Here is a 13,410-nt window from a genome sequence, read left to right as displayed (position 1 = left end):
GAGGGCGCTAGTGATCCTTCTTGCGACTACTCGGCTGCAGAAGAAGTGACAACAAGCAGCAAGAGTGAGCAGCGATCCTTTAGTTTTTCCTCTCGCTTGCACTTTTAACATGGAGGATTACATATCTAAAATAAAACAGTTTTCTAAACTGGACTTTCAATGGAAGCAGGAGGTAATAAAAGAAGATCTCCATCGAGACAGAGATTTTTAAAACTGAAGAAAGATAAGGAAGACTTCTATAAACAAGTTATCGATGCTTTTGATCAGAAGGAGCTGCACATGGACTTCATTAATAAGTAAAGGTAAGACCATGATAAAAAAATTTTTTTTATTAAATGTGCTTTTCATGATGGTATCCTTACATCACACTCAAATGTATAAGCGCAGGCCTAAATTTACCGCATGCCTTTGGTGAAAGCCGGAGTGAGAAGAGGTTTTAAATTAATTAGAGCCCCGGCGGCAATTCAAGGAAATACGGTATTCCTTCTTTTTTTAGAGAATGAGCACAAACTTATTACCCATCTCCAGCAGGCTGGGCACACCGGGCACCGCTGGACTGTGTCTTGGCGAGCGGCGCAGGTTGGGGGCGCTGCAGGAGCGTTGTCGACTCCCCTCGGGGGCGGGCCTTACGCTACAAACAGTCACTTTAGCATCAATCGGGAAAAAGATAACATTTTGATATCAATATAGAGCCGCCTTTTTTATTTACCTGGCGTCAGCGCTGTGCTCCCGTGGCGGTCCACACCCTCGGGATCGTCCCTTCTTCCTGGAACCCTTCCTGTCCCCCTCCTCCTCGTCTCGCAGGAAGACGTCCTGGCCCCACCCACCACCGCCCACTCTCGGCATGACTGGGAAAAAACCCCAACAACATGATTTTAGACAAATGATTGACAGGTGCATTCTGCGTCATAGAGGCGGGGCTAAGCGTACGCTGAATGGCCCTGAGGCGAGGGAGCAGCGGTGGGCTGGTGGGGGGGCTGGAACCGCTGCTGAGCAAACTCCTGCGACGGTCATGTGATGGCGACGCCTGCACGGTTATTTTGTGCTGGAAATCTACAAAGATACCAATGAAACAAATTAGCATGATGGAGTTTGTAGGCGGGGCTAATGAAACATGTTATCTACAGCAGTTTATGTTAAACTTACTACTGTTATTTTGTACTAATAAAAAGGTAGTTGTGGTATTTGTAAATTGATTATAGCACTTTTCTACATTCACACACTGATGGAGGGAGCTGCCATGCAAGGTGCTAACCACCAGCCATCAGGAGCAAGGGTGAAGTGTCTTGCTCAAGGACAGAACTGATGTGGCTGCGATGCCACAAGCTGGGGATCAAACCAGGAACCCTCAGGTTTTTGGCACTGCCAACCTTCCAACCAGGCCTTCCCATTGGTGTATAATAAACATGGAGTTGTTATTCTTGCAAGACTGGACATCAACTTTTTGAACTGATGCCCTCGGGCAGGAGATACAGGACAATAAAATGCCGGACAAACCGTTTTAAAAACACTTTTTACCCGAAAGCAATAGTGTCGCTGAACACAAGATGACAATAATGACTGTGCATGTGAGCTGTGTGCTTGCTATTTTTATGTATTTTTATCTATTTATCTATATTATTATGTTTTTATGTAGGATTTTGCACTAAATTAGTTTGCATACATTTTCGTTGTACAATGACAATAAAGATATATTCTATTCTAAACATCCAGTTGTTATTTTGTATAAATAAACATGCACTTGTGTCATTTCAATAATAACAAACATTATTTTTGTATTAGTGAACATGCAGTTTTGTTACTTTCAACATTGATAAACATGCAGTTGTTTTATTTTTGTAGAAATAAATGCGTGGTTAGGTTTCCCCCGCATGGAACTCATTGTGGCACAGTCACAACAAGATTAACTCTGCCATACCTTTAAAATATTATACAGTAATATATATATATATATATATATAAGAACAAACCTTTAGTGTTATTTTTATAGTACTATTAAACATGCTGTTGTGTTATTATAGTGGTAAAAAACATGGAGTTGTGTTATTTATGTGCAAACATGGAGTTGTGCTATTTTTCTACCAATAAACAAGCAATTGTGTTACGGACGTGCTAAAAACACATTAAATTGTGTTATTTTGTAAGAATAAACATGTACTTGTGTTATTGTTGTGCTAAAAATCAAGTAATTGTGTTATTTTAGTACCAATAAACATGAAGTTGTATTATTTTTGTACGAATAAACCTTTAGTGTTATTTTTATAGTACTATTAAACATCCTGTTGTGTTATTATAGTGCTAAAAATCATGTAGTTGTGCTATTTTTCTACCATAGCACAAACAAATCTGTTACGGCCATGCTACAAAAAACATGCAATTGTGTTATTTTTATAAGAATAGACATGAAGTTGTGTTATTGTTGTGCTAAAAATCAAGTACCGTATTTCCTTGCATTGCCGCCGGGTATATAGTATGCGCCTGCCTAGAATTTCCGCCACGTCAAACTCGTTTCGCCAAATAATTAGCATATGTCTAGAATTTCCGCCAGGTCAAACTCGTCACGTCACGAGTGACACTTCACCTGTCATCATTTTCAAAATGGAGGAGGCTGATTTCAATCATTTGAAATCGCATAAAGGGAAGAAGATTAAGAGCTATTCAGTAGGATTTAAGGTCCAAGCTATTGAATATGCTAAAAAGAACAGTAAGCAGCTATGTTTTATTAATATACCGTAGCTGCGTGTGTCAAATATGAGTCATTAAATGACTCCCGCCTCCTGGTGGTAGAGGGCGCTAGTGATCCTTCTTGCGACTACTCGGCTGCAGAAGAAGTGACAACAAGCAGCAAGAGTGAGCAGCGATCCTTTAGTTTTTCCTCTCGCCTGCACTTTTAACATGGAGGATTACATATCTAAAATAAAACCGTTTTCTAAACTGGACTTTCAATCGAAGCAGGAGGTAATAAAAGAAGATCTCCATCGAGACAGAGAGGCTTTTAAAACTGAAGAAAGATAAGGAAGACTTCTATAAACAAGTTATCGATGCTTTTGATCAGAAGGAGCTGCGCATGGACTTCATTTATAAGTAAAGGTAAGACCATAATAAAGTTTTTTTTATTAAATGTGCTTTCATGATGGTATCCTTACATCACACTCAAATTTATAAGCGCAGGCCTAAATTTACCGCATGCCTTTGGTAAGTGCCGGAGTGAGAAGAGGTTTTAAAATAATTAGCGCCCCAGCGGCAATTCCAGCAAATACAGTAGTTGTGTTGTTTTAGTACAAATAAACGTGAAGTTGTATTATTTTGGTACGAATAAACATTTGGTGTTACTTTTTTACAGTACTAATAAACAAGCCGTTGTGTTACTTTAGTGCTAAAAAACATGAGAGTTGTGTTATTTTTGTACAAAAATGTAGTTGTGCTGTTTTTCTGCCTATAAACAAGCAATTGTGTTACGGTCGTGCTAAAATAAACATGCAATTGTGTTATTTTTGTGAGAATAAACATGCAGTTGTGTTATTGTGTTGCTAAAAACCAAGTAGTTGTGTTATGGTAGTAGCAAGAAACAGGGTGAGCACCTAGCGGCAGACTGATCCTGTTGCCATCCTTGCGTTTGAGGCGGTTGCGTCGGAACTTCCCGTGCCGTCGCTCCACGTGAGGTTTGTCTCGGTACAGCTGATGGATGATGATGTTCAGCTCGCGCTCCAGGATGTGGATCTCCCGCTCGGCCAGCTCCTGCTCACGCTGCCGCAGCGCCTCCTCCTGGCACTTTTGCTGCAGCGCCGCCCGGCTAAGCTCCTCCTCCCAGGAACGCAGCTCCTGCAGGAAACAAACAGAATGGGAGCGCTAAGCAACATTATATTCTTGGAGGCAGGCCTGTACCTAATGGAGTGGCCGCTGAGACCTCCTACCTTCTCCTTGGTCCTCAGCTGGTCAAACATGTCTTGGATCTCCAGCTTCCAGTCGTCCTGCAGAGAGCAGAAGGACTCGGCCGGCATCTCGAAGAATCCAGACTCCTCGATTGCCGTGAGATGGTCCAGAATGGTTGTGAAATGCGGCCGTGAGTGAGGGTCTGAGCTCCAGCAGCCTGCAGATGTTTGAAAATATCTGGCTGAAGGTCTCCTTGTCTCCTGAAGGGACTTTTTAATCATGTTGGAGCAGTAATAGTTGTCCAAAGTCAGGACCAGGGTGGACCACTCACCTGTGCATCGGTTGGGGAAGTCTCTGTGCTGCTGACCCCACTATGGACTGGACTCTCACACTATTATGTTAGATCCACTATGGACTGGAGTCTCACTATTATGTTAGATCCACTATGGACTGGAGTCTCACTATTATGTTAGATCCACTATGGACTGGACTCTCACACTATTATGTTAGATCGACTATGGACTGGACTCTCACACTATTATGTTAGATCCACTACGGACTGGACTCTCACTATTATGTTGGATCCACTATGGACTGGACTCTCACTATTATGTTAGATCCACTATGGACTGGACTCTCACACTATTATGTTAGATCCACTATGGACTGGACTCTCACTATTATGTTAGATCCACTATGGACTGGACTCTCACTATTATGTTAGATCCACTATGGACTGGACTCTCACTATTATGTTAGATCCACTACGGACTGGACTCTCACTATTCTGTTAGATCCACTATGGACTGGACTCTCACTATTATGTTAGATCCACTATGGACTGGACTCTCACTATTATGTTAGATCCACTATGGACTGGAGTCTCACACTATTATGTTAGATCCACTATGGACTGGACTCTCACTATTATGTTAGATCCACTACGGACTGGACTCTCACTATTATGTTAGATCCACTATGGACTGGACTCTCACTATTATGTTAGAGCCACTATGGAGTGGACTTTTACTATTATGTTAGATCCACTATGGACTGGACTCTCACTATTATGTTAGATCCACTATGGACTGGACTTTTACTATTATGTTAGATCCACTATGGACTGGACTCTCACTATTATGTTAGATCCACTATGGACTGGACTCTCACACTATTATGTTAGATCCACTACGGACTGGACTCTCACTATTATGTTAGATCCACTATGGACTGGACTCTCACTATTATGTTTGATCCACTATGGACGGGACTCTCACTATTATGTTAGATCCACTATGGACTGGACTCTCACTATTATGTTAGATCCACTATGGACTGGACTCTCACTATTATGTTAGATCCACTATGGACTGGACTTTTACTATTATGTTAGATCCACTATGGACTGGACTCTCACACTATTATGTTAGATCCACTACGGACTGGACTCTCACTATTATGTTAGATCCACTATGGACTGGACTCTCACTATTATGTTTGATCCACTATGGACTGGACTCTCACTATTATGTTAGATCCACTATGGACTGGACTCTCACTATTATGTTAGATCCACTATGGACTGGACTCTCACTATTATGTTAAATCCACTATGGACTGGACTCTCATGGATCCTGGTCCCCACATCAGGCTTCTCATTTTCCTCCCATTTGGTTGAGTTTTCCTTGCCCTGATGTGGGATCTGAGCCAAAGATATCGTTGTGGCTTGTGCAGCCCTTTGAGATACTCGTGACTTCGGACTATATAAGTAAACTTTGATTGATTGTTAGATAATATATGTCTTTGAACATACTGTAATTCTTAATAAAGCAATTCATCTGAAGCCTATCATAATATATACAGTACAAGCCAGAAACTTTCTCCTCATTTAATGCGTTTTCTTTATTTTCATGACTATTTACATTGTAGATTGTCACATCAAATCTATGAAAGTACTTAAAGGCCTACTGAAAGCCACTAATAGCGACCACGCAGTCTGATAGTTTATATATCAATGATGAAATATTAACATTGCAACACATGCCAATACGGCCGCTTTAGTTTACTAAATTGCAAATGTAAATTTCGCGTGGAAGTATCATGCTAAAACATCGCGGTATGATGACGTGTGCGTGTGACGTCACGCATTGTAGAGGATATTTTGTTCCAGCACCGTTCCCAGCTATAAGTCGTCTGTTTTCATCGCATAATTCCTCAGTATTCTGTACATCTGTGTTGCTGAATCTTTTGCTATTTGTTCAATGAATAATGGAGACGTCAAAGAAGAAAGCTGTAGGTGGGAAGCGGTGTATTGCGGCCGCCTTTAGCAACACAAACACAGCCGGTGTTTCATTGTTTACATTCCCGAAAGATGACAGTCAAGCTTTACTATGGAACAGTGATGTCAAGCGAACATGGTTGGATTGGACCACACACACAAAGTACAGTGTATTATGCAGCGAACATTTCGAAAGATCGTGTTTCGAAGAGGGTCCCTTGCGAAGGGCAGAGATGGGGATCGCCACCAACCGTCGACTGGTGCTGAAGAAAGGTGCGGGGCCGACCTTCAGGTTGTACAGGTATGACCATATAATCTCACTAAAACACTAGTAACACAATAAGCAGATACGGGATTTTCCAGAATTATCCTAGTAAATGTGTCTTATAACACCTTAATCGCTTCCACTGCCCTTGTCTTTTTTTCTAGTCCTTCACTCTCACTTTCCTCATCCACAAATCTTTCATCCTTGCTCAAATTAATGGAGAAATTGTCGCTTTCTCGGTCCGAATCGCTCTCGCTGCTGGTGGCCATGATTGTAAACAATGTTCAGATGTGAGGAGCTCCACAACCCTTGACATCACGCGCAATCGTCTGCTACTTCCGGTACAGGCAAGGCTTTTTTATTAGCCACCAAAAGTTGCCAACTTTATCGTGGATGTTCTCTACTAAATCCTTCCAGCAAAAATATGGCAATATGGCGAAATGATGAAGTATGACACATAGAATGGACCTGCTATCCCCGTTTAAATAAGAAAATCTTATTTCAGTAGGCCTTTAACAAAAAAAGGTGAAATAACTGAAAAAATGTTTTATATTCTAATTTGCTCTGATTACTACTTTGCATACTCTTGGCATTCTCTCCATGGGCTTCAAGAGGTAGTCACCTGAAAGAATTTTCACGCTACAGGTGTCATAGTTTTGATGCCGTCAGTGACAATCTACAATGTAAATAGTCATGAAATAAAAAAGAAAACACATTGAAATGAGAAGGTGTGTCCAAACTTTTTGCCTGTACTAGACAAGCACACAGTTAGTGTTTCAATCAAAAGTCAATTTAGTACACAAAAATGCTTCTGGGGGCGAGACACTCCCGCTCATTAGCATTAAAGCCACAGACACACAGTTGGGTGTATGTACAGTCCAGCATCCTTACCCTCCATTAGGTGTGCAAAGGGTTGGGGACAGGTGGAGGGAATGGGCAAAGCCAGCTTGTTCATGGCCACGCCGTACGCCACCGCCAGGCAGTCGATGCCACGGAATGGTACTTCGCCGGTCAGCAGCTCCCACAGCAACACGCCATAACTTCAATGTTCAGAAGGACACCCGCCATGTTAATGTCATCCTTCACTACTCATCTTGCACTATTAAGTACCGTATTTCCTTGAATTGCCGCCGGGTATATACTATGCGCCTGTCTAGCATTACTGCCGGGTCAAACTCGTTTCAAAAAATAATTATCGCATACTTAGCATTACCGCCGGCTCGTTTCACAAAATATTATTTTTATTAGCGCATGTCAAGAATTTCCGCCGGGTCAAACTCGTTTCGCCAAATAATTAGCAAATGTCTAGAATTTCCACCGGGTCAAACTCGTCACGTCACGAGTGACACTTCACCTGTCATCATTTTCAAAATGGAGGAGGCTGATTTCAAATCATTTGAAATCGCATAAAGGGAAGAAGATTAAGAGCTATTCAGTAGGATTTAAGGTCCAAGCTATTAAATATGCTAAAAAGAACAGTAAGCAGCTATGTTTTATTAATATACCGTAGCTGCGTGTGTCAAATATGAGTCATTAAATGATGCCCGCCTCCTGGTGGTAGAGGGCGCTAGTGATCCTTCTTGCGACTACTCGGCTGCAGAAGAAGTGACAACAAGCAGCAAGAGTGAGCAGCCATCCTTTATTTTTTCCTCTCGCTTGCACTTTTAACATGGAGGATTACATATCTAAAATAAAACATTTTTCTAAACTGGACTTTCAATCGAAGCAGGAGGTAATAAAGGAAGATCTCCATCGAGACAGAGACTTTTAAAACTGAAGAAAGATAAGGAAGACTTCTATAAACAAGTTATCGATGCTTTTGATCAGAAGGAGCTGCACATGGACTTCATTTATAAGTCAAGGTAAGACCATAATAACTTTTTTTTAATTAAATATGCTTTTCAAGATGGTATTCTTACATCATACTCAAATTTAAAAGTGAAGGCCTAAATTTACCGCATGCCGGAGTGAGAAGAGGTTTTTAATTAATCAGCGCCCCAGCAGCAATTCAAGGAAATACGGTACTCATTTGTATTACTTGGCACACCAATAAAAAATGAATTCAAGCGATAATGTGACCTATTTTTACGTTGACACCTCAAATTGGCCATCAACAACTCAGCGAGGATAACTTACAATTTGAAGTGCAGTTCGCATTACAGACAGAACGAAATAAGAACCGACTAGTTTGCTGCCTAACTGGGCTGCTGCAGGAAAGGAATGAGCAAGTAAAGAAGAAGAGATGCATTTTGCAAGAGTGGTAGAAGGTGAGGCGACAACAACACTAGTGGAAAGTCAGCGGAGAAAATCGCTGCCTAAACGGGCTGCGGAGAAATCATCCGAGAAGTAAACGCATGATAATATTGAACTGAAATGTACAGATTGTGTGTTAAAATATAATAAATATATTACAGTGTAGAATGTAAAGTGCTGAATGAGTGACGGGAGTTAACTTCCCCCGAGTTTGCAGGTTTATTATTTTCATCTGCTGGACGACTAGTTAGTGTAACCTTGATTAGTTTGCGGCCTAAATGGGCTGTGGAAGCAATGCAAGCAGGAAGAGTTGTCAGGGATCATTTGGAGCCATGAACAAATATGAAAGATATCCTTCTATACCTTCTTCAATCTGACCCACTATCAATGTCCAAACCAGTACAATACTGGTCCTAGATCCTCCACTCCATCTTTCCAATCACTTCAATTAATACTAGTAAAGTGTTTGTCTTTAATACCAGTTGAGTGTTTAGTACTAGTTCTATACCTTCTTCAATCTGACCCACTATCAATGTCTAAACCAGTACAATACTGGTCCTAGATCCTCCACTCCATCTTTCCAATCACTTTAAATAATACTAGTAAAGTGTTTGTCTTTAGTACTAGTTGAGTGTTTAGTACTGGTTCTATACCTTCTTCAATCTGACCCACTATCAATGTCTAAACCAATACAATACTGGTCCTAGATCCTCCACTCCATCTTTCCAATCACTTCAATTAATACTAGTAAAGTGTTTGTCTTTAGTACTAGTTGAGTGTTTAGTACTAGTTCTATACCTTCTTCAATCTGACCCACTATCAATGTCTAAACCAGTACAATACTGGTCCTAGATCCTCCACTCCATCTTTCCAATCACTTTAAATAATACTAGTAAAGTGTTTGTCTTTAGTACTAGTTGAGTGTTTAGTACTAGTTCTATACCTTCTTCAATCTGACCCACTATCAATGTCTAAACCAATACAATACTGGTCCTAGATCCTCCACTCCATCTTTCCAATCACTTCAATTAATACTAGTAAAGTGTTTGTCTTTAGTACTAGTTGAGTGTTTAGTACTAGTTCTATACCTTCTTCAATCTGACCCACTATCAATGTCTAAACCAGTACAATACTGGTCCTAGATCCTCCACTCCATCTTTCCAATCACTTCAATTAATACTAGTAAAGTGTTTGTCTTTAGTACTAGTTGAGTGTTTAATACTAGTAAAGTGTTTGTCTTTAATAATAGTTGAGTGTTTAGTACTAGTTCTATACCTTCTTCAATCTGACCCACTATCAATGTCCAAACCAGTACAATACTGGTCCTAGATCCTCCACTCCATCTTTCCAATCACTTCAATTAATACTAGTAAAGTGTTTGTCTTTAATACTAGTTGAGTGTTTAATACTAGTAAAGTGTTTTTTGTTAGCGCAAGAACAATGTTTAGTACTTGGTAAAGTTTGTGGATTAATAGTAGTAAAGTGTTTATGTTTAGTACAAATGAAGTGTTTAGTACTGGTAACGTTTGTTCAGTACTAGTTCAGTGTTATTTAGTACTAGTACAGTGTTTGTATTTAGTACTATTATGGAGTTTAGTAGTAAAGGGTTTGTGTTTAGTACTAGAAAAGTGTGTTCAGTACTAAATAAATACATGATAAATGGGTTGTACTTTTTTAGCACTTTTCTACCTTCAAGGTACTCAAAGCGCTTTGACACTACTTCCACATTTACACACTGATGGAGGGAGCTGCCATGCAAGGCGATAACCAGCACCCATCAGGAGCAAGGGTGAAGTGTCTTGCTCAGGACACAACGGACGTGGCGAGGTTGGTACTAGGTGGGGATTGAACCAGGGACCCTCGGTTTGCACAAGGCCACTCTCCCACTGCGCCCCCTAAAAGTGTTTTGTACTAATTAAGTTTTATTTAGTACTAGTACTGTGTTTATATTTAGTAGTAGTAAAGTGTTTGGTACTGGTAAAGTGTGTTCAGTATTAGTTCAGTGTTATTTAGTACTAGTACAGTGTTTGTATTTAGTACTATTATGGCATTTAGTAGTAAAGTTTGTGTTCAGTACAAGTAAAGTGTTCAGTACTAGAAAAGTGTGTTCAGTACTAAATGTGTTTTGTACTAGATAAGTGTTATTTAGTACTAGCAAAGTGTTGGTATTTAGTAATAGTAAAGTGTTGGTAGTTAGTGCAAGAACAAAGTTTAATACTTGGTCAAGTTTGTGGGCTACTAATAGTAAAGTGTTTGTGCTTAGTATGAGTAAAGTGTTTAGTACTGGCAAAGTGTCTTCAGTACTAGTTCAGTGTTATTTAGTACTAGTACAGTGTTTGTATCTAGTATTATTATGGCATTTAGTAGTAAAGTGTTTTAGTTTAGTATTAGTAAAGTGTTTGTGGTTAGTGCAATAACATTGTTTAGTAATAGTAAAGTTTGTGCATCAATAGTAGTAAAGTGTGTTTAGTAAGAGTGAAGTGTTTAGTACTACAAAAATGTTTTCAGTACTAAAAGTGTTTTGTACTAGTTAAGTGTTATTTAAAACTTGTAATGTGTTTATATTTTGTACTAGTTAAGTGTTTGTGTTTAGTACTAGTAAAGGGTTTGTGGTTAGTGCAAGAACAATGTTTAGTACTAGTAAAGTTTGTGGTTTAATAAAAGTAAAGTGTTTGTGTTTAGTATGAGAAAAGTGTTTAGTACTAGAAAAGTGTGTTCAGTACTAAAAGTGTTTTGTACCATTTAAGGGTTATTTAGTACTAGTAATGTGTTTGTATTTTGTACTAGTAAAGTGTTAATGTTTAGTACTCGTAAAGTGTTTGTGGTTAGTGCAGGAACAATGTTTAGTACTAGTTAAGTTTGTGGATTAATAGTAGTAAAGTGTTTGTCTTTAAAACGAGTAAAGTGTTTAGCACCAGTAAAGTGTGTTCAGTACTAATAAAGTGTTTTGTACAAGTTAAGTGTTATTTAGTACTCGTAGTGTTTGTAATTTTTACCACCATGGTGTTTAGTTGTAACTTGTTTGTGTTTAGTAAGTTAAGTGTTGTTTCATACTAGTGAATGATTTGTTTAGTATTATTGAAATGTTTGTATTTAGCACCAGTAAAGTTTGTGTTTAGTACTATTTAAGTGTTGTGTGTAGTATAGTATAGTATAGTGTTTGTATTTACTATTAGTCTGGTGTTTACTACTAGTTACATGTTGTGTTTAGTATGAGATAAGTGTTTGTTTAGAATTAGTGAAGTGTTTTTCTTTATCACTGGTAAAGTAATTGTGTTTAGTACTAGTTAAGTGTCAGCCTTTAGCACTAGTTATAAGTTAAGCGTTTGTGTTTCGTATTAATTAACCTTTTGTGTTTAGTACTAATAAAAGGTGTTTTTTGTACTAGTTAAGTGTTTGCATTTAGTACTCGTTAAGAATTTGCGTTTATTATTAGATAAGTGTTTGTGTTTAGTTTTAATGAAAGGTTTGTGTCGAGTACTAATAAACGTTGTGTTTTTTGTACTCGTTAAGGGTTTGCATTTAGTACTAGTTAAGAGTTTGTTTATTATTAGATAAGTGTTTGTGTTTAGTTTTAATGAAAGGTTTGTGTTGAGTACTAATAAACGTTTTTGTACTCGTTGAGGGTTTGCATTTAGTACTAGTTAAGAGTTTGTTTATTATTATATAAGTGTTTGTGTTTAGTTTTAATGAAAGGTTTGTGTCGAGTACTAATAAACGTCGTTTTTTGTACTCGTTAAGGGTTTGCATTTAGTACTAGTTAAGAGTTTGTTTATTATTAGATAAGTATTTGTGTTTAGTTTTAATGAAATGTTTGTGTTTAGTTTTAATGAAAGGTTTGTGTCGAGTACTAATAAACGTTGTGTTTTTTGTACTCGTTAAGGGTTTGCATTTAGTACTAGTTAAGAGTTTGTTTATTATTAGATAAGTATTTGTGTTTAGTTTTAATGAAATGTTTGTGTTTAGTTTTAATGAAAGGTTTGTGTCGAGTACTAATAAACGTTGTGTTTTTTGTACTCGCTAAGGGTTTGCATTTAGTACTAGTGAAGAGTTTGTTTATTATTAGGTAAGTGTGTGTGTTCAGTTTTAATGAAATGTTTGTGTTTAGTTTTAATGAAAGGTTTGTGTCGAGTACTAATATATGTTGTGTTTTTGTACTCGCTAAGGGTTTGCATTTAGTACTAGTGAAGAGTTTGTTTATTATTAGATAAGTGTGTGTGTTCAGTTTTAATGAAATGTTTGTGTTTAGTTTTAATGAAAGGTTTGTGTCGAGTACTAATATATGTTGTGTTTTTTGTACTCGCTAAGGGTTTGCATTTAGTAATAGTTCAGAGTTTGTTTATTATTAGAGAAGTGTTTGTGTTTAGTTTTAATAAAATGTTTGTGTTTAGTTTTAATGAAATGTTTGTGTTTAGTTTTAATGAAAGGTTTGTGTCGCGTACTAATAAACGTTGTGTTTTTTGTACTCGCTAAGGGTTTGCATTTAGTACTAGTTAAGAGTTTGTTTATTATTAGGTAAGTGTTTGTGTTTAGTTTTAATGAAATGTTTGTGTTCAGTTTTAATGAAAGGTTTGTGTTTAGCACCAGTGTTAAGTGTTGCCTTTAGTACTAGTTAAGTGTTTGTATTTAGTACTCGTTAAGAATTTGTGTTTATTATAAGTTAAGTGTTTGTGTTTAGTATTAATGAAAGGTTTGTGTCGAGTACTAATAAACATTGTTTTTTGTACTCGCTAAGGGTTTG

General features: G+C 38.2%; 1 protein-coding gene across 1 annotated transcript in view; it reads right to left on the bottom strand.

Moving 5' to 3' along the window:
- LOC133548892 (mitogen-activated protein kinase kinase kinase 9-like) overlaps positions 1-13,410 on the bottom strand; it is a 29,194-nt gene that overhangs the window by 5,208 nt on the left and 10,576 nt on the right. The window contains exons 4-9 of the mRNA XM_061893842.1: positions 7,308-7,456; positions 3,915-4,090; positions 3,582-3,822; positions 931-1,053; positions 710-848; positions 519-631 (exon numbers count right to left, since the gene is read on the bottom strand). Coding sequence (XP_061749826.1) covers positions 519-631; positions 710-848; positions 931-1,053; positions 3,582-3,822; positions 3,915-4,090; positions 7,308-7,456 — 941 coding nt within the window. The remainder of the gene's footprint in view (positions 1-518; positions 632-709; positions 849-930; positions 1,054-3,581; positions 3,823-3,914; positions 4,091-7,307; positions 7,457-13,410) is intronic.

Source organism: Nerophis ophidion, linkage group LG03, assembly GCF_033978795.1.
Source record: "Nerophis ophidion isolate RoL-2023_Sa linkage group LG03, RoL_Noph_v1.0, whole genome shotgun sequence".
In the NCBI taxonomy this organism is placed as follows: domain Eukaryota; kingdom Metazoa; phylum Chordata; class Actinopteri; order Syngnathiformes; family Syngnathidae; genus Nerophis; species Nerophis ophidion.
This window is presented reverse-complemented; position numbering and strand designations above follow the sequence as displayed.